Below are 27,844 nucleotides of genomic sequence, written 5' to 3' on the forward strand. Positions count from 1 at the left end.
TTGACGTGGCCAACCAATGGCAACAAATGGGGGAGTGTCCAATGGGTGTAAATCACGCCCACATTATGTAAACTTTTCAATACAGGCGTCTAATGACGCCTCTCCCTCTGTGGTTGCCGCTGTCTTATCCTCCCAGCATCAGCACCTAGCCGAACTGAACAGCGGCCGTTGTCGAGGAAATGATGCTCTACCAAGCGAGGGAGTTGGAGCAATAATGCTCAATCGGGAGACGGAGGTATTATATATGGATGATTCGTGTCACCAAAACATTTTAGGGATGTCTGTGCGTCTGGGTATCACACCTAGTCGCGGGCACGTTTGTGAATCTCTCTTTGCGTTCTCTCACCATTTATGATGCACCATTCATGATGCGAGCTTCCCTCATCATTGATCCCAAGAATGGAATGAAGAAAACGTTGAAATAGCGCTACGGCGATTTATTGTCTCAACAGGGAACCATAGCCTGCCACGCGCCGTTTCGTTGATTTATATAGCCTATAGGCTATACTTAGCCTACTATCATCGGTTTTTAGGTAGGATATGAGCCATTGTATAACGTCTTCTTGTTGTGACGACCAAGACTATCTCATTTGAGGGCGCCGTACAGATAACAGGGCTATGCAAGCCACCCAAACAAAGGCACCCGAACAACCCCATTGACACACCTGCTGCCCCGTCGCCACTGACATGACAACGCTGAGTCGAAGAAGCAGGTGCAAAGGGCACCGACCTGCAGCCGGACGCGTGGACTCGAAAAGGAAGTGGGACTTCGGGCTCGCAGAGAGTAAGCAGCATCCCGGAGGGGGACCTATTGCAGTTTCTGGGGACAAGCACCAAGGGCAGTGCGGCACACAACAGTCACACCGGGGAAGGCTGCAGGGGGCTGTTCAGTGTACCTTCCCCACACTCACTCTCCATACCGCATTAACGTTCCGTTTTCCCAGTGCAGAAAAATGCTTAACTACTGCTGTATTGATTTGATATCGAATGTTGCCTCAATGTCTGTATTCAAAATGATGCCTCTATTTCGTTTTCTTCAACCCAGTAATTTGACCGTATCAGTGATGGGTAAATGAAAAGATTGATACTGATTTAAAAGCTGGATGGGATCCGAGAGGGACTGATGTGCATACTGGTCAGGTATCGTCTTCTCCCTTCGTCTCTGGTTCTGCTTACTCTGCTACTTGCCAGCACCATGGGCTGTATCCAGAGCATCTCCTGCAAGCCTCGCATTAGAAGGGAGAACATTGTAGTCTACGAGGTATCGGCCTCCATTGACCAGTGCCCAACGGCGATAGAGGAGAACTCGCCCATAGTGCTGCGGTATAAGACACCTTACTTCAGGGCCTCCGCAGGGATCGTGATGCCTCCGGTGCCCCGCAATGAGACCTGGGTGGTGGGTTGGATCCAGGCTTGTACACAAATGGAGTTCTACAATACTTATGGGGACATTGGCATGTAAGTTCTGAGTTGATGCCATCCACCATCAGTCATCTCGAAGTGCCACTCATTCAATCTCTGACACACACACTCTCTCTCTCTCTATGACACACACACACACTACGCCCACAGCACTTAAGTGTATTGGCCTAGGATTTAGTTCAGTGGGCTAACATAGTCTTGAGTCACTTGGCCAGACAATCCTAGTCTGTCACATGTGAGCTGTAATATTGTCTGTTTGTATCAGTTGTAGACCTTGGTGAATTTCGAGCGCCGGTGAAATTCTAGCCGTGCATGGCCTACTATAAAAACAGAGTCCCATTAAGTAAGGTCTTTGCACATGTATCATGTTCTGTTGTATTGTTTTGTGTATTACTAAAGACATTCTGCATGTCCACTACCCCAGGTCCAGCTGGGAGTTACCAGAGCTCCGTGAGGGCCGGGTCAAGGCCATCAGCGACTCAGACGGGGTCAGCTACCCATGGTACGGCAACACCACTGAGACGGTCACCCTTACGGGTCCCACGTCCAAACCGTCGCACCTCACAGTCAGCATGAATGACAACTTCTACCCCAGTGTGACCTGGGCCGTTCCCATCAGCAACAGCAACACGCCAATGCTGTCACACATCACCCGAGACCAGAGCTTCATCACCTGGTTGGTTGCCATCAACTCTGTCACCAAGGTATGCTTCAGAAGATGGACTTTCTTGGATTTTGTGAACTGCTAAGTTAAATTGTATGTTTTTTTTATCTTAAAGGGATATTTCACTTAAATATCTAAGTTTGTCAGATGTTTTCAGACCTCTAAAGTGATCTAATCTCAAGATAAATCCACATCCCACACCATATGTTGTGTGGATCCAACAATATGTACCTCAATCCCAAATGAATGGTAAAGAGCCCCATCTAACTAGTTTGAGCGACACAACGGATGGTGTGCAATGTGGACTCATCCCAACATATTTGAGGTCTGACTTTTGTCTGAAAACATCTGACAAACTGTGATTTTGAGGTGAACAATCCCTGTACATTTTTTGTTGTCGCTCAGTGTTAATTCTAGACAAGAACAGAAATGTACAGCCTTGGGGTCAAAGTAGTTCCAAGATGGCGTAGCAGTAAGTCGTCCTGTCGTGTCGTGTCCCCTGTTTATATCGTTTCTTTGTCGTTTTTTACATATTTTTCTTCGCATATCTCTTTAAAAACTTTTTGCTAAACCTAAGCTTCCAAATACTCTCCTGCAACCCGCCTCACCCAATGTAGCTATTTTTCCTAAAGTATTTATGTTTACTTCGGAACCGGAACCCCTCAACTGAAGCTCAACTGAAGCTAACCAGCTAACCAACAGCCATGCTAGCAGTCTTCAGCTAATCGGTCATCAGCTAACCTTCAGCCCGGAAAGCTCTCGACAGTTCGAACAACGCGACTCTAACCAGAGCATAACGGACCTATGTATTTTTCATCCCCGGATTCTTCCCCGGATTCCCACCGCAAACGGAACATTTTTCAGCTGGATCTTCACAACTAGCTATCTAGCTATCTACGAACTGTTAGCTTGCTAGCACAGGCCTGCTAACCGTCTGCATCGCCGCGTCCCAAACACCCATATTTACTTTCTATCTCTTTTTGATTTTGAATTTGTTTATACCTTCCGGAAACCTGCCTCACCCAATGTGATACGGAATCGCTATTATTTTTAATTTTTTAGAACACACTCAAGAACCTCCAGAAGCTAACCAGCTAACTAGCTACAAGCTATTTAGTCATTGTTAGTTTTTTTTACCTGGATAACACTCGCCAGTCCAGCCCCCCTGCCCCATCCACCGCTGCCCCTGGACTCTGATCACTTGGCTACATAGCTGATGCACGCTGGACTGTCCATTAATCACGGTACTCCATTCTGCTTGTTTGTTTTATCTGTTGGCCCCGTTGCCTAGTCAACGCCATTTTACCTGCTGTTGTCGTGCAAGCTGATTGGCTGTTGCTGTCTAACCTACTGTTTTAGCTAGCTTTCCCAATTCAACACCTGTGATTACTGTATGCCTCGCTGTATGTCTCTCTCAAATGTCAATATGCCTTGTATACTGTTGTTCAGGTTAGTTATCATTGTTTTAGTTCACAATGGAGCCCCTAGTTCCACTCTTCATACCCCTGATAACTCCTTTGTCCCACCTCCCACACATGCGGTGACCTCACCCATTACAACCAGCATGTCCAGAGATACAACCTCTCTCATCATCACCCGGGGCCTGGGCTTACCTCCGCTGTACCCGCACCCCACCATACCCCTGTCTGCGCATTATGCCCTGAATATATTCTACCATGCCCAGAATCCTGCTCCTCTTATTCTCTGTCCCCAACGCTCTAGGCGACCAGTTTTGATAGCCTTTAGCCTCATACTACTCCTCTGTTCCGCGGGTGATGTGGAGGTAAACCCAGGCCCTGCATGTCCTCAGGCACCCTCATTTGTTGACTTCTGTGATCGAAAAAGCCTTGGTTTCATGCATGTCAACATCAGAAGCCTCCTCCCTAAGTTTGTTTTACTCACTGCTTTATCACACTCTGCTAACCCTGATGTCCTTGCTGTGTCTGAATCCTGGCTCAGGAAGGCCACCAAAAATTCAGAGATTTCCATACCCAACTATAACATCTTCCGTCAAGATAGAACTGCCAAAGGGGGAGGAGTTGCAGTCTACTGCAGAGATAGCCTGCAAAGTAATGTCATACTTTCCAGGTCCATACCCAAACAGTTCGAACTACTAATTTTGAAAATTACTCTCTCCAGAAATAAGTCTCTCACTGTTGCCGCCTGCTACCGACCCCCCTCAGCTCCCAGCTGTGCCCTGGACACCATTTGTGAATTGATCGCCCCCCATCTAGCTTCAGAGTTTGTTCTGTTAGGTGACCTAACCTGGGATATGCTTAACACCCCGGCAGTCCTACAATCTAAGCTAGATGCCCTCAATCTCACACAAATAATCAAGGAACCCACCAGGTACAACCCTAACTCTGTAAACAAGGGCACCCTCATAGACGTCATCCTGACCAACTGGCCCTCCAAATACACCTCCGCTGTCATCAACCAGTATCTCAGCGATCACTGCCTCATTGCCTGTATCCGCTACGGAGCCGCAGTCAAACGACCACCCCTCATCACTGTCAAACGCTCCCTAAAACACTTCTGTGAGCAGGCCTTCCTAATCGACCTGGCCCGGGTATCCTGGAAGGACATTGACCTCATCCCGTCAGTTGAGGATGCCTGGTCATTCTTTAAAAGTAACTTCCTCTCCATTTTAGATAAGCATGCTCCGTTCAAAAAATGCAGAACTAAGAACAGATACAGCCCTTGGTTCATTCCAGACCTGACTGCCCTAGACCAGCACAAAAACATCCTGTGGCGGACTGCAATAGCATCGAATAGTCCCCGTGATATGCAACTGTTCAGGGAAGTCAGGAACCAATACACGCAGTCAGTCAGGGAATCTAAGGCCAGCTTCTTCAGGCAGAAGTTTGCATCCTGTAGCTCCAACTCCAAAAAGTTCTGGGACACTGTGAAGTCCATGGAGAACAAGAGCACCTCCTCCCAGCTGCCCACTGCACTGAGGCTAGGTAACACGGTCACCACCGATAAATCCATGATTATCGAAAACTTCAATAAGCATTTCTCAACGGCTAGCCATGCCTTCCGCCTGGCTACTCCAACCTCGGCCAACAGCTCCACCCCCCCCCCCGCAGCTCCTCGCCCAAGCCTCTCCAGGTTCTCCTTTACCCAAATCCAGATAGCAGATGTTCTGAAAGAGCTCCAAAACCTGGACCCGTACAAATCAGCTGGGCTTGACAATCTGGACCCTCTATTTCTGAAACTATCCGCCGCCATTGTCGTAACCCCTATTACCAGCCTGTTCAACCTCCCTTTCATATCGTCCGAGATCCCCAAGGATTGGAAAGCTGCCGCAGTCATCCCCCTCTTCAAAGGGGGAGACACCCTGGACCCAAACTGTTACAGACCTATATCCATCCTGCCCTGCCTATCTAAGGTCTTCGAAAGCCAAGTCAACAAACAGGTCACTGACCATCTCGAATCCCAACATACCTTCTCCGTTGTGCAATCTGGTTTCCGAGCCGGTCACGGGTGCACCTCAGCCACACTCAAGGTACTAAACGATATCATAACCGCCATCGATAAAAGACAGTACTGTGCAGCCGTCTTCATCGACCTTGCCAAGGCCTTCGACTCTGTCAATCACCATATTCTTATCGGCAGACTCAGTAGCCTCGGTTTTTCGGATGACTGCCTTGCCTGGTTCACCAGTTACTTTGCAGACAGAGTTCAGTGTGTCAAATCGGAGGGCATGCTGTCCGGTCCTCTGGCAGTCTCTATGGGGGTGCCACAGGGTTCAATTCTCGGGCCGACTCTTTTCTCTGTATATATCAATGATGTTGCTCTTGCTGCGGGCGATTTCCTGATCCACCTCTACGCAGACGACACCATTCTATATACTTTCGGCCTGTCATTGGACACTGTGCTATCTAACCTCCAAACGAGCTTCAATGCCATACAACACTCCTTCCGTGGCCTCCAACTGCTCTTAAACGCTAGTAAAACCGAATGCATGCTTTTCAACCGATCGCTGCCTGCACCCGCATGCCTGACTAGCATCACCACCCTGGATGGTTCCGACCTTGAATATGTGGACATCTATAAGTACCTAGGTGTCTGGCTAGACTGCAAACTCTCCTTCCAGACTCATATCAAACATCTCCAATCGAAAATCAAATCAAGAGTCGGCTTTCTATTCCGCAACAAAGCCTCCTTCACTCACGCCGCCAAGCTTACCCTAGTAAAACTGACTATCCTACTGATCCTCGACTTCGGCGATGTCATCTACAAAATGGCTTCCAACACTCTACTCAGCAAACTGGATGCAGTCTATCACAGTGCCATCCGTTTTGTCACTAAAGCACCTTATACCACCCACCACTGCGACTTGTATGCTCTAGTCGGCTCGCTACATATTCGTCGCCAGACCCACTGGCTCCAGGTCATCTACAATTCCATGCTAGGTAAATCTCCGCCTTATCTCAGTTCACTGGTCACGATGGCAACACCCATCCGTAGCACGCGCTCCTGCAGGTGTATCTCATTGATCATCCCTAAAGCCAACATCTCATTTGGCCGCCTTTCGTTCCAGTACTCTGCTGCATGTGACTGGAACGAATTGCAAAAAATCGCTGAAGTTGGAGACTTTTATCTCCCTCACCAACTTCAAACATCAGCTATCTGAGCAGCTAACCAATCGCTGCAGCTGTACATAGTCTATTGGTAAATAGCCCACCCATTTTCACCTACCTCATCCCCATACTGTTTTATTTATTTACTTTTCTGCTCTTTTGCACACCAATATCTCTACCTGTACATGACCATCTGATCATTTATCACTCCAGTGTTAATCTGCAAAATTGTAATTATTCGCCTACCTCATGCCTTTTGCACACATTGTATATAGACTCCCCCTTTTTTTTCTACTGTGTTATTGACTTGTTAATTGTTTACTCCATGTGTAACTCTGTGTTGTCTGTTCACACTGCTATGCTTTATCTTGGCCAGGTCGCAGTTGCAAATGAGAACTTGTTCTCAACTAGCCTACCTGGTTAAATAAAGGTGAAATGAAAAAATAAAATAAATAAATAAAGGCTACAGATTGTGAAGCAATGCTCTAAGTGCTAACTGTAAAGCACTTTGGGTTGCAGCATATTACATATAAGTTGCTATAATAGTTAACTTCACTATTATGTTTCGGACTATCCAGGAGCGCATCGTGCTGCAGACTGTGCGGTGGCGGATGCGGGTGGACATCGCCGTGGACCCTGACATGCCCCTGGGCTCCCGGTCCTCCCTAGTAGGCCGTCCTCACCAGGAGCAGCCCCATATTCTCAACTACCAGGAACCAATACCCCCCAACGCCCTGGGACGACCCAATGCCAATGACGCCCAAGTGCTGATGTGGAGGCCCCGCAGAGGGGCACCCCTAGTGGTGATACCGCCCAAATAAGGTTGTAAAGACTGAGAAAACACAATGTGATTCGTTCATGGTAATGAGGAAGTGTGGCCCATCGAAGGAGAAGGAAATTAGGGAAATTTGATAAGGGAAGTTCCCTTATCAAACATGGCAGCTGCAGCTCTTCACTCGCACCTACTGTCAGGGTTCAATGGATGATAGAAATCGTGAAAAAGTTTAGGTCTTTTCTCTGGACTGGACTGCATTGGAATTGACACAGCGGAAGTCTATAGAGCTAGACTGGTTTCAGAGGCAGGTTCAGCACTGCATCAGCGTTCGATTGAGTCCGACTGTTTTTGGACGGCCACAGTGCTGTACTAGAGTTCTATCTATCTGCCTTTGGAAAGAAAGGGACAGAGCTATCGGAGTTCTACTGAGGTGGACTGAACACAGAATCTATCGTACAAGTAGGTCTTATTGCATGAGAGAGAAAACGGCCTTTGACTGGAATAAGAATAGTATTTTGTATCAGCTGATCACACTTAGGACATGGAATGGAACTTCTTACATTGGCCATGATATCCTGAAAGCTGGAAAACTCCCTCAGAGCCAATTATGGACGTAACAGCCTTTGACATAGAACATTTTAAGAACACTTTGTTAAGATATTTCAGTGATGAGGCAAATCAGATTATATGAATCTTCTGTTAGTTTAAGATAAACTCAACCATCAATCAGATTTTATTAAGAGCGTCTACTTGGCATAAAGGTCTAAAACTAAATGGGCTGATTGTGGTCTGATTTAAATGTGCCATGTCTATGCACTGTCTATGCACTCACATAGAAAGGTTTAAACGGTGTGGCTTTTCTGGTGTGAGTTGAGTATCTACATGGATGTCCAATGTCTCAATCCAACCTGCTAGCCCCTAACCATATTGCTTATCTATACAATCGTTTCAGATCTACACCAAGTGCCTTGTGTTAGGGGCAAGTGGTTGGATTTTGTGATTGGGCCATAGCGCCACAGGACACTATCAAGGCAATAGCCTGGGCAAGCGGGTTCATTCAGAGGGGCCCCTGCCATATGACACAATGTCACAAGACTCGTGCTCCATCTGTGCTGCTCACCAGTTTCAGTCGTCACCTTCCCATCTGTCTGTCCATCCCTTTTCATCGCTCCATCATTTTCTCCCCTCTCTGCATGCCTCCAATCCCTCATCTCCACTTCAAGACTATGCAAACACAGAGGGACTGTTGACCGAGAGAGATAGAAGGATACATGATCAGGAAAGACAGGGTGGTGGTAATGTTCACAATGACGGCTTTGTCGTGTCCCCAAAATAGCTGCCGTTGATTGGGTCTCTTTCTATCCACATTCACAAATTGTCCTTCTTGTGTAAGATGGAAGCTATTTCCATGTTAGATACACAATGAAATGAAAATTTATTATATGAACAGTTTATGAACTTTTGCATTGGTACCAAACATATTCAGTGATCTCGGGCTCGATAGGAACCAGGATTGCCTTCATTAGGGCACACCACAGCAAAATGTTTTTCCAACACAAAACGCATTTCTTATTGGACGGGTTCGGGCAGTCTGTCCCTGTTTCCGCCCATTTTGTTCCATTCAGTGCCTCATGAATATGACCCAGCTGTTGAGAAACATCAAACAATGTATGACCTCTTACTCATCAAACAATCCTGCTTTGGGATTTCATACCTAGATGAAACAACGTCCACAATACAAGCTCTTTCAATACAAAACATCGGTTTAAACCCTTATTTGACATTTGATCACTTAATTTTATTCATTTTATCTTGCACAACAGGCCATTTTTTAATAAAAACATCAGCAACTGGACGTGTAATTCTTTGGATCTGAATGGCCGGACAATGAGCAGCAAGTTTAAAGCATTCCTTCCTTTAATCTTTTTCTTCCTTGTCCCCAATAAAAGGACATCCAGTATCTCTACAGTCATTGGTCTCAACCCCTCCCCTCTGCAGTAAATGTGCTACAACCCAACGCTCCCACTAGGTGGAGCTGTCACTCAAAAACAAATGAGGGGCTGTAACCTGTGAGGCATTACATTCATTTAAATGTCCTCCCCCTTACTGACCATCAGTACCCCTAAAATACATTCATACTACAAATTCCCATTCCACTACTCCCCAAATACATGATCAAATATTTTTTTTAAATAGAGCATTAAAAAAACAGTAACGTTGGCAGTGAATTCTTGGATTCGTCGATGAATTCTCGTTGTTCCCTGTAAAATCCATTTTCCTATGATTCCATGCTTTGGTGAGTTTGGCTCTATCACCCCTGAGGTGAGAGGTCACATGTGAGCATAACCCTTCATATGCCCTGCATAGGCATCATAGTTTCTTCAGCTCCATGACGTGTGTGTGTGTGTGTGTGTGTGTGTGTGTGTGTGTGTGTGTGTGTGTGTGTGTGTGTGTGTGTGTGTGTGTGTGTGTGTGTGTGTGTGTGTGTGTGTGTGTGTGTGTGTGTGTGTGTGTGTGTGTGTGTGTGTGTGTGTGTGACGTGAATACAAGTGTGAACTGTGGAGTCACATTCATGAGCCTGTTCGGTCAAGAACTTGATGGCGTCACTATGGGAGAGTGTGGTTGCATTACTAACCCCATGCAACGTAAGGCGCTTCGAATTTCAACAAAGAGCTTTAGAAATGCTATGACCTCCATCTTGACTACTAGTACCAGTATTGGACAATCAAAACCTTGTTTTGAAACCAGGCGACTCCCACCTGTTGTTGTGTACATGAAACATCTTACGACTCCTTCCGCCTAGACTCCTTTCCCAGGAGTTCTGTTCCTCCTTGACTACGCGGACCTTCTCAGTAGCTCTGAGTGATTATTGCTTTTCGAGGTCGTTTTGGTTTCAGATTTTCAAAGAAAAATTCAAATAAAAGAAATGACATTAAATGCACTATGCATTACATCGAATCAAATGTTATTAGTTGCATACAGATATTTAGCAGGTATGTTATCTGGGTTGAATGCTGGAACGCAGAATATTAAAAAATAAAAAATAAAATAAAAAAGACCTATGATGGTAGTGACTGCACATTACTGCTTATTAACTATCAGTTATTCACATGACTTTAATAAAATATTTTAGTTGTGTATATTGCATTTGTTTTATTTGATGACTTTATTATTTCATTCCAAGTCATCATCTCATCTCTATAGAGCTGCTGCCTATGCTCTCTGACAAATCTCTATTTTGTAGATCTTCACAGTAAATAAGGCATGCTTTTATGACCACTAAATACCAATACCTCACGAAGCAACTACTCTCGGATGTATGCACTCTTGATCACTCATCCCTCTGTCTCTTACGTTGCAGGCGTAAAAAGAAACAGACCAGAAAACTAGCCGCGCAATGAATTATGGTCTTTGTAGTTAATTATCACGTTTTCTGCACTAAACTATGAAGAACATTGGCCTGTTGGAAACTACAACTCCTTACTACATCGCACAGTTCTGGCATGGTCTTATTTATCTCTATAGAAACTGCGGCGCATTGTGTGTATTGAGCAAAGAAATTAAAAATAAAATGGAATGAAATTCAAATAATTGAACTAAGGTCGGTCAGTTAGTTGTTTTAAAACTGAAAAATAACCGACATTTTGGTTAATTGCTCAGCACCACTTCCTGGCAACATATTCCTCCCTCCATCTTGCTCCGTGTGTCTCTTCTTTGGGGTTCCTGGGCTGTGGGGTGGTGGAGGGGAGACCCTCTATACTTTGCTGTGGTTGATGGCAGGCCTCTTGCCCTCATAGCCATAGAGGAAGGTGGCAGCAATGACCAGCATTGCTCCCAGGAAAAACACACTGGGAGAGAGAGAAAGAAGACGTTGTTAGAGCTATGGGCAGAGATGCATAATCAGGGCGTTTTCACATATGAATTCAGCTTCCTGGTGCGGATGCCTTGAAGAACTGCTGGTACTCTGGTCCTGGAAATTGGGCAGGGACAGGGATTGGTTTAGGCCAGGATTTGTTTGCGTTTCAAATATGCTTCATAGCACAGATCAGGGTATCAAATGCTCCAGGATCTAGATAATACAGGTATGTGTGAAAATGTCCTTGATTTGTATCGTTTCTTCTTCTTATTATTATTATCTATATTTTACCCCTGAAGTCTGTGGAGACGTGAACCTTTAGTCCAACATGGACCTGCCCAAATGATTTATGAAAGTGTGTTTGTGTACCTGGTAGGGTCAAAGTCCTTCAAGCAGAAGTAGGATATGAGTGTCGACAGGATGATGGAGAGTGACGTGGCGAAGCCCTTCAGGATGTTGTCTGCATACTTAATGACTGCTGCTATGACCAACCCGCCCAGAGCCTGGAAACACACAAGAGGACATGGGTTTGATGGAAGACACAATACACACAACCAGTCACACATAAAAATACACACAAATACATAGGCGTTCATGCATGAACACACGTACACTTACTTTGCCTCTTTCTCATTTACTCTTGCTTTCTCTCTCACACACACAAGTGTGTACACACACACCTAGAGTGAATAGTCAGAATAGGCAGAGTAAAGGTTGTTAAGGTATTTTTTATAAGGAGGTTCACTTCCTTTTACGCTGGCTTACCTCACTTTACAGTAAATCAGGTTTGTATGGGCTACGTCAGGGGTCGGCAACGTAAGGCAAGCGTGCCAGCCTTGGCATGCGACGGTATTTGCCTTGGCACACCAAGGCTTGGCACACCAAGGCTTGGCAAGCAACCCCACAAAATTAAAACAGTGGTATAGATATTTTTTCCTCACTTATTTTTGCCAGTTTATTTTTTTAACTGGAGAAAATATTTGAAATTGAATGCAATGGTTTTGATATTGCATTGGTACTGCAATGTAGTAGTTCCCAAGGTATGTAATTCCTGATTAGCCAATGGGCTTTCATGATTTTGCAGGAGTTTCATATTATTAGTTCAAGGCAAGACGACCCACCTCGCCTCTCCCGCCAAATTTAAATCCCAAGGCAGCGCTGAAGATGAGGTTCATTTTCACATTGCTAGCAACTAGTAAGCCTTCTTTAGTTATTTTGAAAAGTTCAGGGCACAAAATGTCATCAGCAAAGAAAAATGTAAATGCTTCTTGGACAAAGGAATATGGATTCGTTGAACTGAAGGACCGGTCTGTTGTAAACCTTGTTTGTTGGGCATTAAGTGTGTTCCCCATCCTTTTGAAAGGAGACATGAGGAAAAACGTCAAGGATGAGGGGGACAAGGCAGAATGAATCACAAGGGCGTTGTCCAGGTATGAAAAGCAAAGCAGTGTGTTTAGAAATCTACATGCAGTCAAAAATCAAGCGCTCTAGTGACTCCCAGTGGTGGGCTGGGCGCTTGCAGGCTGACCCCAGGCATCAGTTGAACTGTGTTTCCTCCGACACATTGTTGTGGCTGCTTTGATTAGTGTGGCTCTTGATGAGAGTGTGGATGTGAATGACATTCCACGTCTGACAGTTGTTGCAAGACACTGTGACTCCGAGCAGGTACGTGAGGAGCTGCTTTGTCTTAAACCCATGCATGGTACTACTGAAGGAGAAGACGTAGCAAGAGCCTTCACCGATCATTTTGAGAGGGGTTGTCGATATTAAAAACACATTCGCTATTACAACTGATGGTGCCCCCGCTATGGTGGGGAAACAAAGGATTCGCAAAGCTGATTGAAGAGAAGATTGGCCACCCCGTGGTTAAATGCCACTGCGTCACTCACCAAGAGAATCTGTGTTCCAAGATGAAGTCCGTGGAGCTAAAGGACAGCGCGCCTCTGTTCAGCAAGCTATGGAATTGTCAAATTGGCACTCCACACAAAAAAAGATTGTCGACCCCTGGCCTACGTTATAATTAAATGTATGCGCTTTTTGAAACTAGAACTTAAGCATATTTACAGTACCTGCAGGGCTACAACGGTCCAGGTGAGTGAGTTGTAGCCTTGGAACACTCCGGACTCCCTCACTCTCTCTCCATCGTACACAAACACTCCAATAAGACCAAACACCAGACCAAACAAACCTAGGAGAGGGAGATCAAATCAAAGTTTATTTGTCACATGCACAGGATACTTTATTTGCATCTATTTATATAACCTTTATTTAACTAGGTAAGTAAGTTAAGAACAAATTCTTATTTACAATGACGGCCTACCAAAAGGCCTCCTGCGGGGACGGGGGCTTGGATTAAAAATAAATGAAATAAAAAATATAGGACAAAACACACATCACGACAAGAGAGACAACACAACACTACATAAAGAGAGACCTAAGACGACAACATGAGGCCGCAAAACATGACAACACAGCATGGTAGCAACACAACATGACAACAACATGGTAGCAACACAACATTGTAGCAGCACAAAAACATGGTACAAACATTACTGGGCAAAGTCCACAGCACAAAGGTCAAGAAGGTAGAGACACCAATACATCATACAAAGCAGCCACAACTGTCAGTAAGAGCGTCCATGATTGAGTCTTTGAATGGAGAGATAAAACTGTCCAGTTTGAGTGTTTGTTGCAGCTCGTTCCAGTCGCTAGCTGCAGTGAATTGAAAAGAGGAGCGACCCAGGGATGTGTGTGCTTTGGGGACCTTTAACAGAATGTGACTGGCAGAATGGGTGTTGTATGTGGAGGATGAGGGTTGCAGTAGATATCTCAGATAGGGAGGAGTGAGGCCTAAGAGGGTTTTATAAATAAGCATCAACCAGTGGGTTTTGCGACAGGTATACAGAGATGACCAAAAACACTCAAACTTTTATAGGTGCACAATCGAGAGCACACTGTTGGGCTGTATCACTGCCTGGTACGGCAACTGCTCCACCCACAACCGTAAGGCTCTCCAGAGGGTAGTGAGGTCTGCACAATGCATCACCGGGGGTAAACTACCTGCCCTCCGGGACACCTACACCACCCGATGTCACAGGAAGGCCATAAAGATCATCAAGGACAACAACCACCCGAGCCACTGCCTGTTCACGCCGCTATCATCCAGAAGGTGAGGTCAGTACAGGTGCATCAAAGCTGGGACCAAGAGACTGAAAAATAGCTTCTATCTCAAGGCCATCAGACTGTTAGACAGCCGTCACGAACATTGAGTTGCTGCTGCCAACATACTGACTCAAATCTCTGGCCACTTTAATAATACAAAATTGGATGTAATAAATGTATCACTAGCCACTTTATATAATGTTTACATACCCTACATTACTCATCTCATATTTAAATACTGTACCATCTACTGCATCTTGCCTATGCCGTTCGGCTATCGCTCATTCCTTTACACTTGGGTGTATACGGTAGTTGTTATGAAATTGTTAGATCACTTGTTAGATATTACTGCATGGTCGGAACAAGAAGCACATGCATTTCGCTACACTCACATTAACATCTGCTAACCATGTGTATGTGACAAGTAAAATTTGATTTGACCAGTTTACAGAGGAGTGTAGAGTGCAGTGACGTGTCCAATAAGGAGCGTTGGTGGCTAATCTGATGGCCGAATGGTAAAGAACATCTAGCCGCTCGAGAGCATCCTTACATGCCAATCTATAAATTATGTCTCCGTAATCTAGCATGGGTAGGAAGGTCATCTGAATCAGGGTTAGTTTGGCAGCTGGGGTGAAAGAGGAGCAATTACGATAGAGGAAACCAAGTCGAGATTTAACTTTAGCCTGCAGCTTTGATATGTGCTGAGAGAAGGACAGTGCACCGTCTAGTCATACTCCCAAGTACTTGTATGAGGTGACTAACTCAAGCTCTAAACCCTCAGAGGTAGCAATAACACCTGTGGGAAGAGGGGCATTCTTCTTACCAAACCACATGACCTTTGTTTTGGAGGTGTTCAGAACAAGGTTAAGGGTAGAGAAAGCTTGTTGGACACTAAGAAAGCTTTGTTGTAGAGCATTTAACACAAAATCCAGGGAGGGGCCAGCTGAGTATAAGACTGTATCATCTGCATATAAATGGAGAGCTTCCTACTGCCTGAGCTATGTTGTTGATATAAATTGAGAAGATTGTGGGGCCTAGGATTGAGCCTTGGGCTACTCCCTTGGTGACAGGCAGTGGCTGAGACAGCAGATTTTTCTGACTTTATTACACTGCACTCATTGAGAGAGATAGTTAGCAAAACAGGCCAAAGTCCTCTCAGAGACACCAATACTCCTTAGCCAGCACACAAGAATGGAATGGTCTACCGTATCAAAAGCTTTGGCCAAGTCAATAAAAATAGCAGCACAATTTTGCTTAGAATCAAGGGCAATGGTGACATCATTGAGGACCTTTAAGGTTGCAGTGACACATCCATAACCTGAGCGGAAACCAGATTGCATACCCGAGAGGTTACTACCGACATCAAGAAAGCCAGTCAGTTGATTATTGACAAGTTTTTCCAACACTTTTGATATACAGGGCAAAATAGAAATAGGCCTATAACATTTAGGATCAGCTTGATCTCCCCTTTAAATAAAGGACGAACTGGAGATAGGCTTTGCGATGATAGGAGCAGCAACCTTAAAGGGTCTAAATCATCTGACCCAGATGCAGCAGGTGAAAAACAGTACAGTGAAATGCTTACTTGCAAGCTCTTACTCAACAATGCAGTATTCAATAAAAAAACGATATCGAAAAGTGTCTTAAAAAGAGCATAGAATCAATAATACTAAGTCAGGTAAAATACACACAAGAAAAAACGAGAATATACACTATATACAAGGTCAATAGCAGTACCAATATCAATGTGCAAGGATACTGGTGATAGTTGAGGTAGTTATAGTATGTAGATGTAATCAGAGGTAGAAGTGACTTAGCAGCAGGATAAATATTATAAATAGTATCAGCGGCGTATATGGTGATTGTGTGTGTGTGTGTGTGTGTGTGTGTGTGTGTGTGTGTGTGTGTGTGTGTGTGTGTGTGTGTGTGTGTGTGTGTGTGTGTGTGTGTGTGTGTGTGTGTGTGTGTGTGTGTGTGTGTGTGTGTGTGTGTGTGTGTGTGTGTGTGTGTGTGTGTGTGTGTGTGTGTGTGTGTGTGTGTGTGTGCGGGCACACACACACACACAGATTTCAGTGATGCTGACCTAACTGGATGTTGCGGACCCATACACTCTGTTTGGTTTCTTTGAGGATCTTCTCAAAGTAGACTCCAGCGAAGCCACTGGAGAAGCAGGCTATTAGTACGGCTATCACACCGACTAACTGGGAGCCTGCAGACAGAGGCTTCGAAGATGGCCCACCCAGAGACTCTGTAGGCCACTGTGGAGACAAACACACAGTACATCAACAACATTCAGTATGTAACATCCACAAACAAGGATGCGCATGTGGAGTATGGTTGCAAAATCCTGGAAACCTTTCATGGAGATCGTGTTACCACTGATTTATGCAAATGATTCGGAAAAACCTGTGAACCTGTGAAAAGTTTAGACTTCTGCCTCCCTAATGTGAACACTTGACTAGTCTGACAAAAACACATCCAAACAGACCAACCAATTAGATTTGGTATGAATGAGAAGTTATTGACTTGTGGGGTGTGTTTAATCTTGTCACCTGTACGAGAGCGATACCAGTCATGAGGATGAGCAGAGATAGCCACTGGTAGAGCCCCAGTCTCTTCCCGAGCATGGACACTGAGAACAGGGCCGTGGTCAGGATTTTCAGCTGGTACGTCACCTGGTTGGGGACAATATCAATTTAAATTCCTGCCAGTCAAAACTGGTCAAGAAATGCAGTGTGGAGTCCCTCAGGGCGCCATTCTTGGTCCACTTTTGTTCCCCTTATACATGTTGCTACACACAAGCGCGCACACGTCACGTCTCTCACCTGGTAGGTAGCAGCATCCAGGTTGGACAGGGCGACATAAAGCAGGTTGTTCTGGAGTGTGTAGATGCCTGATGGGATGGCCAGCTTCAACGTCTCCATGGGCTTGTTGAGAATCTCTTCATTCAGCACACGATTCAATGCCCGAACACTGAAGCCTGACAGGAAGAGAAACAGAGATTTAACACCCATACACTGAATCCTAAGAAAGAGATAGATAGACAAAGAGACTGTAGCATAGATCCTATAGATAGACAAAGAGACTGTATTTTCTGTGTTGTCATTGTTTATCCATTCACTGTGTCACAGACAGAAAGCCAGGCGGCCGGACAGCCAGATCGATCACTATACCCACTGTGGTCGTAGAAGACGAGCAGCAGGCAGGTGAGGATCTTGAGCAGCTCGGCCGAAACCACGGCTGAGGAGGCTAGGTAGCGCGGCCCCTCGCCCAGCAGCGTGCGCGAGTACCTCATGGTGAGCACCAACGAGGTGGTCTGCAGCACCAGCACTCCCAGGGACACGTACTTCAGCCGCGACTGGGACTGGGAGGCTGAGGGCAACGACATGGAGACGTGGCAGGACGACTCCTCAGAGCCAGGGGGCGAGGCCAGAGGGGACAAACCCTGGGTTAGGCTGTGGGAGAGATGGACAGTGAGACAGGCTGTGGGACACACATACAGGACAGTGAGGACACAGGCTGGGTTAGGCTGGAAGGCGGCTATTTAACACACGCAATCCCTTGGTAATTATAAATAAAAGTTCTGAATTTTCATAGCATTTCGAAAAGATTTTGTTTACGCGTGACCAAAAATCTAATTTATGTTATAGTGAGTTTAAGGCAGTTGGGTGGAATACTACGAAGCTGTGTTGTTCGTTTCGAGAAGTGCTACCAACTGATTGATTTGACTCGGTATGGTTTATGCATCAATATCCAATGAAAAATGTTGCTGAGAAGTCAAGCTGCCAAATACACATATTCGCAGGGAACATTGTTCATCAACCCAAATTGCACAATCACTTGTATTTAGGCCTTACACAGTAAACATGTGAATTAACGGTGGAGGAGTCTAACCCACAAGAAACATGGTGAACACCAAAAAAAGAGCTTGCCACTAGAAATGGAGGACAGACTATCCTGGGTGCCAGTTTCTGCTCTTTTTTCCCAACTCCTTATGGAATTGTCATGCTATGTTTGGCTTGACGATGACAACAGAGTAGGCAAAACACAAACAGACCACATGCATACTTGAAATACCAGTATGCATGGCATGCCAACTCAAACATGCATACAGTAAGTACTATAACATTCAGTCTCATCTGTGTACAGTGGTTCAAAAGCCCAAAAAAGACAAAACAGTCATTCAACTATTAACTACTGAGAGTTAGAACTTAATTACATAAATACAATGATAGACTTCAGGGCAATTCCACGGAAACAGAATGACACACAGAGACTCAAGATTGATTTTTTTATGAGAAAAGTATGCCAAACAAGAACCGTTGATAGCAAAGCTAAACCATACAACTGCCCATTTTACACAAACACATTTACTAAAAAAAAACAATGCAGATGTGAAGTTTGGTAACAGAATGACGGTCAAATCTCACTCAGTTTTTAACGTGACCATGTTTTCCCAAAAACTCTTAAATATCTACTCCAAATTAAGATTGAAAATATGTCTCAGATCACAGTACAGCATATTTCAGTACAGTACAGTACTGTGCTGTCCAAAATTGTGAAACGGATGTCTATGATTGGTTCAGAGTTGGACTGATAAAATGTCAACTTTTCCTTTGTCAGTTGGTGCTCAGTGGGTGAGAGGGGTGGTTACATAAAACAAAGGGGGGCCTCATGGGTAGGTGTCAATAAGAGCCATGGGTAGGTGTCAATAAGAGCCATGGGTAGGTGTCAATAAGAGTCATGGGTAGGTGTCAATAAGAGCCATGGGTAGGTGTCAATAAGAGCCATGGGTAGGTGTCAATAAGAGCCATGGGTAGGTGTCAATAAGAGCCATGGGTAGGTGTCAATAAGAGCCATTGGTAGGTGTCAATAAGAGCCATGGGTAGGTGTCAATAAGAGCCGGGAGAGGTGACATTAACTGGGGAAAGAGAAGAGAGAAAGGGGGAGGGGTTGTCCAGACTCACACTCTTGCTTTGACCACCACATAACAGAAAGAGAACAGTTATGAGCTGAACATAACAGTATTACAATGGAAGGGAGGACAGTAGCAAGTGACCAAAGGCGATTTGTGATTACCATGAATTCCCATTGTAGCCAATTCAGTCATTCTGTTACCGATTTCTTGGTGATTCTGTTATTACAAGTTTTAAATCACTTCATAGATCATAAACCAAATGATCAGTAAAAATACTATAACTATTTGGTAGGTCTACCTTTATATGTTACTTGTTTGAACTTTTCTTTATCCTCCCTGAAAAAAAATCCCAAAATGATGTGGGTTTTTGGTAACAGACAACAAGGCAAAATCTCTCAAACCTATAGAAGACAAATAAGGGCCCTGGTACAATGGTGACGCTGGGGGAGTGGTGTCAGGAAAATGACATCTCCATCAACGTCAAGTTTGGACACACCTACTCGTTCAACGGTTTATCTTTATTTTTACTATGTTCTACATTGTAGAATAATAGTGAAGACATCAAAATGATGAAATAACACATATCGAAATCATGTAGTAACCAAAAAATGTGTTAAACATATCCAAATATATTTGGGATTTTAGATTCTTCAAGTAGCCACCCTTTGCCTTCACGACAGCTTTGCACAATCTTGGCATTCTCTCAACCAGCTTCATCAGTTAATCACCTGGAATGCATTTCAATTAACAGGTGTGCCTTGTCAAAAGTTAATTTATGGAATTTCTTTCCTTCTTAATGTGTTTGAGCCAAATGAGCTATGGAACCATATGCAGCGGTCTAACACACTACCCAAACTGGACGTGTCGCGTGCGCAAGCGCTGCAAAATAAATGTTCACATACATGTTATTCAATCATTGCACCCACACTGCTTGTGCACGCCAACGATGCATCTGCGTTGCCAGGCGCTAAAATAGAAGTTGCTTCTATTTGTGACGCCAAACGCGATACAAGTCCTGCCTCTCCCATCTCCTCATTGGCTTTTAGAAAAATCCTGGAAGGAGGAGAGATGACTAGAAACGATTCGGCTAACCGTTTTATATATCCCATGATAAATTAGCTAGCAACAGCAAGCTAGCTAGCTAAATTGCCATATATGTTTAATGCTTTTCAACCTGTCCACAAATGAATATAATTGGTTCAGTGTTTGTTTTGATATTTCAACCTGCATGTCGCGATCGCGTTTGACGTGGGGGGGACAAAATCAAGTTGCCGGTTTGGGCATGGTGTTAAGACACTGCATCGGAGTGCAAACTGCATTGCTACAGATGCTGGTTCGAGACCCGTGCCGGCCACGACCGGGAGACGACCGGGAAACCCAAAAAGCGACGCACAATTGGCCCAGCGTCGTCCGAGTTAGGGGAGGGTTTGGCCGGCAGGGATGTCTTTGTCCTATCGCGCTGTAGCGACTCCTGTGACAGTGAATTAAATAGTTTCTTTGTCATCTTGCTAGGTAGACATCTAGCTGTAGCCATCTGGCTACGATCAACAAGGGCTTTCTACAAAATAGCAACATTAGCACAGCTAGCTAACATTTGTGATGGGGGGGGGGAGAAGAAAAAAAAACCTATACAGTTACATATCAGGATATTATTTTTGACGATATATCAAATGGACAATACCAAATATTATTTTTGCGCTAGTTGGCAGTACATGAACCAAAAGTTCAGTATGTTTCCTTCATAGCTTGTTCTCAATCTCAATCTTGGCTCTCGCTTATCCCTCTGCAGCAGACATTTGGTGAGCAATGTATTTGGAACATCGAATCGCAATAAAAACACGGTATTGAACCCCAATACATATAGTATCGGCACGTAAATATCATAATAATATCATACTGTTCAGTCGCTGGTAATTCTCTGCAATAGCTAATATTGGAATCCAGAACATAAGCAACACACACAGACTTGCATTGCCAAACAAAGGTACTGCCACCTTCTGGTTTGGAGTATTCTAACACGGCTGAGTGGCTGACGACTTCAGGTCTTTGCTGTGTGAACACAGAAGAGTACTGTCAGCAGGAAAATGTTTGACAATCCTACCGGTGTGTCTTGAGCTACAAAAAAACTCCCCAAACCTTTCCTGAGCAACTCATAACCTTAGGCTACGGTTGGCCTCACCTAGGAACATCCACTCCTGAGCTAATACCCTTCCGTCAACCCCCTACCCCACCCCCAATCAATAAAACAAGACAAACCATAGAAGGACGGCTGAGGAGGCAACGTGGCTCCTGGAGGTAAAGTCAGCTGTGTCACCTTGGCCAGCTAGAGAAGAGATTTGAGCAGAGGAGAGAGGCAGGCTGCCACTCCTTCCCATGTGCTTAGCGCTCGGTGACTGGTGAGCCGGATGGGAGAAGGATATTCAGTGGTGTTGCAAGAGCTATGTCAAAATCCTGTAAGGGCAGGGCCCCAGTCGTGGACTGTAAGTTGTTTACGCATGCTGACTGGGCCAGCTGTAAGCACACTCACAGGCAGGCACTGTTTTTAACTCTGTTACCCATAGTCCTAGTTTATTTCAGGCTCCCCTGTCTCAACCCACCACTACAATGTCACCAACCAAGATTGTCAGGCGTTGGGTTTCTTTTGAGTGCATTCAGGGAACTTAATTTCAAGGGCAAAATGTGATGCTCTGATGAAGGTCGACCGACCGAAAGCTTAGCAACCATTTGTGCACGGGGGCATTGTCATGCTGAAACAGGAAAGGGCCTTCCCAAAACTTGCCACAAAGTTGGAATCACAGATCATCTAGAATGTCATTGTATGCTGTAGAGTTATGTCCCCTTCACTGGAGCTAATGGGCCTAGCCTGAACCATGAAACCATTATTCCTAGCCGGAACCCCAGACCATTATTCCTTCTCCACCAAACTTTACAGTTGGCACTATGCATTTGGGAAGGTAGCATTCTCCTGGCATCCGCCAATCCCAGATTCAGCCGTTGGACTGCCAGATGGTGAAGCGTGATTCATCACTCCAGAGAACATATTTCTCTGCTCCGGAGGAGTCCAACGATGGCAAGTTTTACACCACACCAACCAATGCTTGGCATCGCGCATGGTGATCTTAGGCTTGTGTGCAGCTCCTCGGCCATGAAAATCAATTTCATGAAGCTCCTGACGAACAGTTCTTGTGCTGACGTTGCTTCCAGAGGCAATTTGGAACTCGTTAGTGAGTGTTGCAACCGAGGACATACGATTTTCACACGCTACGCTCTTCAGCACTCGGTGGCCACGTTCTGTGGGCTTGTGTGGCCTACCACTTCATGGCTGAGCCGTTGGTGATCCTAGACGTTTCCACAATACCAGCACTTACAGTTGACCGGGGCAGATCTAGCAGGGCAGAAATTTGAAGAACTGACTTGATGGAAAGGTGGCATCCTATGCCGGTGCCACGTTGAAAAAGTCAATGAGCTCTTCAGTACGGGCCATTCTACTGCCAATGTTTGACTATGGAGATTGCATGGCTGTGTGCCCAATTTTATACACTCGTGAGCAACTAATATGAAAGCGTATCCACATCCCTTTGTCTATGTAGTGTATATGCAAACGATGGAAATGAGTGCTCAACTATTTGTAAATCATCTCAGTTAAGTCTCACTCTCACTCTCAGTAAACCCAGTTGTGTAGGCTAAGTAATCTCCAGTTTAACTGCACACAACAGCCACTGGAACTTCATCTGGGAGAGAAGCAGCAATTTCATAAGTACATTTACATTTACATTTAAGTCATTTAGCAGACGCTCTTATCCAGAGCGACTTATATTAGTTAGGCCTACTTTGTAGCATAAAATGGAAAATAAATGTGTACATGCTCTAATATTAGTGAGTAGGTAACGTAGGTGCAGAGAGCAAGTCGGGCTAACGGTGAGAGAGCAGAGTGGTGACGAGGCAACAACACAGTGGCCTCATTATGTAGACACTCTCCAGCTGCTGCTAGTGGGGAGTGGCCACATAATCCCTCTCTGTGTGTGTATACCGGGAAGGGGAGGGGAAGGGGTGTAGGGATGTCAAAGCACTGGGTTGCAAGAAAGCTGACCTTCACACACACATATGCATACACAGTCATCTTAACACACACACACACACACACACACCACTCTGCCTTCTTAGGAACCAGACCTGGGTTCAAATACTGTATTCATTTCTTTCAAACATTTTGAAGTACAGTGCATTCGGAAAATATTCAGACCCCTTGACTTTTTCCACATTTTGTTACGTTACAGCCTTTTCTAAAATGGATTTAAAAATATATATTTCAACAACCTACACAATACCCTATAATGACAAAGCAAAAACAGGTTTTTAGACATTTTTTCAAATGTATAAACTGAAATATCACATTTACATAAATATTTAGGTCGGCAGGTGGTTAGAGCGTTGGGTCAGTAAGTGAAAGGTCGCTAGATCGAATTCCCGAGTTGACAAGGTAAAAATCTGTCGTTCTGCCCCTAAACAAGGCAGTTAACCCACTGTTCCTAGGCAGTCACTGTAAATAAGAATTTCTTAACTGACTTGCCTGGTTAAATTTAAAAAATTCAGACCATTTTCTCAATACTTTGCTGAAGCACCTTTGGCAGCGATTACAGCCTAGAGTCTTATTCGGTATGACGCTACAAGTTTGGCACACCTGTATTTGGGGAGATTCTCCCATTCTCCTCTGCGGTTCCTCTCATGCTCTGTCAGGATGGATGGGGAACGTCGTTGCACAGCTATTTTCAGGTCCGGGCTCTGGCTGGGCCACTCAAGGACATTCAGAGACTTGCCCCAAAGCCACTCCTGCGTTGTCTTGGCTGTGTGCTTAGGGTTGTTGTCCTGTTGGAAGGTGAACCTTCACCCCAGTCTGAGATCCTGAGCGCTCTGGAGTTGTTTTTCATCAAGGGTCTCTCTGTACTTTGCTCCGTTCATCTTTCCCTTGATCCCAGTCCCTACCGCTGAAAAACATCCGCACAGCATGATGCTGCCACCACCATGCTTCACCAGACCAGAGAATCTTGTTTCCTATGGTCTGGGAGTCCTTTCGCCATTTACTGAGGAGTGGCTTCTGTCTGGCCACTCTTCCATAAAGGCCTGATTGGTGGAGTGCTGCAGAGATGGTTGCCTCCATCTCCACAGAGGATCTCTGGAGCTCTGTCAGAGTGACCTTCGGGTTCTTGGTCACCTCCCTGACCAAGGTCCTTCTCCCCCAATTGCTCAGTTAGGCCGGGCAGACAGCTCTAGGAAGAGTCTTGGTGGTTCCAAACTTCTTACACTTATTACGAATGATGGAGTGCCTTTCCAAATCATGTCCAATCAACTGAATTTACTACAGGTGGACTTCAATCACGTTGTAGAAACATCTCAAGGATGATCAATGGAAACAGGATACATCTGAGCTCAATTTGGAGTGTCATAGCAAAGGGTCTGAATACTTATGTAAATAAGGTATTTTAGTTTATTTTTAATACATTTCTAAAAATGTCTAAAAACCTGTTTTCGGTTTGTCATTATGGAGTATTGTGTGTAGATTGATGAGGAAAAACATTTATTTAATCAGTTTTAGGATAAGGCTGTAACCTAACAAAATGTTGAAAAGGGGAAGGGGTCTGAATACTTTCCTAATACACTGTAAGTATTTAGATATTTAATGTGATTGAAATATTGTACCTTATTATTATTTGGAACTACATTTGTCGTACACCATTTAAAGCTGGAATCCTCAAAGAAAAATTCCACCCCAAAACTATTAGTGCATTGTTGACGTAGTTCAAAAATGTTTTGCTTGTCAGCAATCAAGTTGTCATGATATGTAACTTTCTAAATAGAGAAATCATTCCCGTATGATACATTTTGCGTCATATGATGCAAAAAGCTTCATACAGGGATGACTGTATTTTGAAAGTAAAGGCAGCGGAGTGCAACTGCGCCCTCGCCACGAAGATTTGACGTTGAAGGCAGTCCGCGGTACTGCAGGCATTGTTCCATAAAACAGGATGCCCCATTATCGTGATTGGGGAAATGGTGATCTTCATGGTCAATATTCTTGGATATAAAACAAATCATCAAACACAATCATGGTAACAATAATTGCTTCTATTTCACCAGATGTATGTCCTTGAACCGATCACTTTAAAATCACACACAGACTAAGTTAGGCCGTCATTGTAAATAAGAATTTGTTCTTAACGGACTTGCCAAGTTAAACAAAGGTTAAATAAAACAAAGTTTGAATAATTTAGTTGCTAATGGCAGCCTGCAGTACCTCAGTCGGCCAACTTGAGATACTCAATGAGAGGGGGAGCACTGAGCTGGCCTGCAACATAACTTCCTACAACTAGAACTGCGCATGTGATGATTCCAAAATCTCCTCCATATAACAAGATGGTGACATGCTAAAATGACACTTCCTGATCTTCAAATGGGCCACTGAGTATCCCAATAGGAAACAATTGGGTGACTTCATCGATGGCGGACAAGCAATATTTTTTTTACAGTCTATGAGTAAAGGCGAGGCACCTCCCGTTGGCGGCATTCAGTTTCATTCTCTATGCTAAAACTCACAATTCGCTCACTCCTACCAATTGATGCATTGACGTCAGTCTTTATTATGGCAATTCAAGACGGCGCTACCCATACCTGTTTCTATTCCCCTTTTAAGTCCCATCAGGCAGCCTGATTTTAGATGTGTCCATGTAAACAGGGTTATTATGGAAATCGTCCTTCTTGCAAAGCATGTAAACGTTTCAAACCAACTATGATATTAATCTGACTAACCACAATAATCGTGTTACTGTGTGCATGTAACCGTACTCATGTTGCAGATACAACAGTAGGCTTCTTGCTGGCGTGCGAATCTTGACATATACACGTGTTGAGAATGACAGTAAACACTTGAATAGAGTCGCAACATACCTGTAGTAGGAGAGGTGAGCAGGGGGAAATACTTATGATGACGACAATTTATTCAAATAACTCTCTCTCACTGTCTCACTCTTCCGACTGGTCTAACAGACTTCTGGCAGAAATAAATAGTCTAAATGGCAGAGATGCTGATGTCAAGACGTTCATTCCAGGAATGTGGGGTTTCTTTCTCAGTGTTTCTCTTTGCACATCTGGCTGAAACCTTCCTCCACAAACCATCAACATGTTTCAGTTTACTTTTCCCTAACCGAGGTTTAGAAACTATGTGCCTGATCGGAGTTCCCTCATCCGTTTTTCAGGGGAAACGTAAAGTCGGTTGAAAATACTTTATCCTTAAAAAAATATATTTTAAAAAGCGACACCAGAGTGGTATACTGCGAAAACGAGCTAGATGTACTCAGGCTTTTATGAAGCTACCCGGCTTCAGTTAGCGTCACATTCCAGGTCAGGCTTCATCCGTTCTACAATGGTGAATATTGCTTGTCCGCCTGCCGCAAACTCTAGCAGGGGACACACCCTTTTCGCGCTATTTCGCCCGTTGTTGGGCAATGTTAAAAGTCATATGGTGGACGTAAATTTCAGCGCGCACACGGTTATGCTGGCGATGTGCTGTACGCAAGTGACTCGTTCTTTTTGAACGACTCTTTTTACTGACTCAAGAGGCATGATTCGTTTTTCAGAGTGACCCGTTCATTTCAGTCATCTGTTTGACCAGCTGGCTGACCGCAATTACATGGAGTGTCTGAAAGTGTGTGTGGGGGGGGGGGGGGGGGTCGACTCACAAGTGTCCCATTGGAAACATCAAAGTGCGGTCTATCTTGGGTCAGTTGTAAACGTCTATGGTGGTGGGGATGGTGCCAGGTTTCCTCTAGACGTGACTCAATCTTGGTTCCATCAGTTCAAACTTGGTTTCATCAGACCAGAGGATATTGTTTCTCACGGTCTGAGAATCATTTAGCCTCTGGTCACTACCATAAACTCTACCATAAAAGCCTGATTGGTGGAGTGCTGCAAAGATGGTTGTCCTTCTGGAAGTTTCTCCTATCTCCACAGATGAACTCAGGAGCTTTTTTCAGAGTGATCAACAGGTTCTTGGTCACCTCCCTGACCAAGTCCCTTCTCCACCAATTGCTCAGTTTGGCCGGACAGCCAGCATTAGGAAGAGTCTTGGTGGTCTTCCATTTAAGAATGATGGAGGCCCCTGTGTTCTCAGGGACATTCAATGTTGCAGACACCTGCACCTGAGCTCAAATTCGAGTCTCATAGCAAAGCGTCTGAATACTTGTGTAAACAAGGTATTTTTGTTTTTTATTTGTAATACATTTTCAAACATTTCTAAAAATCTGTTTTCGCTTTGTCATTATGGGGTATAAGTGTGTAGATTGATAAGACATGTTTTTATTTAATCAATTTTAGAATAAGGCTGTAATGTAAGAAAATGTGGGGAAAATCAAGGGGGTCTGAATACTTTTGAAATAGCTCAATCCTGTGTAACACCTAGTAATTACAT

General features: G+C 44.5%; 2 protein-coding genes across 3 annotated transcripts; one reads left to right on the top strand and one right to left on the bottom strand.

Moving 5' to 3' along the window:
* The first annotated feature begins 13 nt into the window (after positions 1-13).
* Positions 14-9,103, top strand: LOC124009320 (protein FAM78B-like). The gene is made up of 3 exons (XM_046320986.1): positions 14-1,458; positions 1,847-2,126; positions 7,251-9,103. The coding sequence occupies exons 1-3, from the start codon at positions 1,124-1,126 to the stop codon at positions 7,491-7,493; spliced, it is 858 nt and encodes a 285-aa protein (XP_046176942.1). The 5' UTR covers positions 14-1,123; the 3' UTR covers positions 7,494-9,103.
* A 273-nt stretch (positions 9,104-9,376) lies between these two features.
* LOC124009318 (UDP-N-acetylglucosamine transporter-like) lies at positions 9,377-26,952 on the bottom strand. Of its 2 annotated transcripts, none has more exons than XM_046320985.1 (8): positions 26,326-26,952; positions 17,643-17,920; positions 17,291-17,445; positions 17,018-17,140; positions 16,549-16,723; positions 13,373-13,491; positions 11,673-11,806; positions 9,377-11,295 (listed from the first exon to the last, which is right to left on the bottom strand). In XM_046320985.1, the coding sequence occupies exons 2-8, from the start codon at positions 17,851-17,853 to the stop codon at positions 11,202-11,204; spliced, it is 1,011 nt and encodes a 336-aa protein (XP_046176941.1). In that variant the 5' UTR covers positions 17,854-17,920; positions 26,326-26,952; the 3' UTR covers positions 9,377-11,201. The 2 variants fall into 2 exon arrangements, with proteins under 2 accessions (XP_046176941.1, XP_046176940.1); XM_046320984.1 differs by lacking the exon at positions 26,326-26,952 and adding an exon at positions 21,640-21,830.
* Positions 26,953-27,844: the final 892 nt, after the last annotated feature.

Source organism: Oncorhynchus gorbuscha, linkage group LG22 (genome assembly GCF_021184085.1).
Source record: "Oncorhynchus gorbuscha isolate QuinsamMale2020 ecotype Even-year linkage group LG22, OgorEven_v1.0, whole genome shotgun sequence".
Classification (NCBI taxonomy): Eukaryota; Metazoa; Chordata; class Actinopteri; order Salmoniformes; family Salmonidae; genus Oncorhynchus; species Oncorhynchus gorbuscha.

Coding starts and splice junctions, on each gene's coding strand:
- LOC124009318 (XM_046320984.1), bottom strand. CDS start 21,758: ATGGGAAGGAGTGGCAGCCTGCCTCTCTCCTCTGCTCAAATCTCTTCT. Junction 17,141..17,290: donor TGGATGCTGCTACCTACCAG/GTGAGAGACGTG, acceptor GTCCCCAACCAG/GTGACGTACCAGCTGAAAAT. Junction 11,807..13,372: donor GGACCGTTGTAGCCCTGCAG/GTACTGTAAATA, acceptor GTGTGTTTCCAG/GCTCTGGGCGGGTTGGTCAT.
- LOC124009320 (XM_046320986.1), top strand. CDS start 1,124: ATGTGCATACTGGTCAGGTATCGTCTTCTCCCTTCGTCTCTGGTTCTG. Junction 1,459..1,846: donor ACTTATGGGGACATTGGCAT/GTAAGTTCTGAG, acceptor CCACTACCCCAG/GTCCAGCTGGGAGTTACCAG. Junction 2,127..7,250: donor CCATCAACTCTGTCACCAAG/GTATGCTTCAGA, acceptor CGGACTATCCAG/GAGCGCATCGTGCTGCAGAC.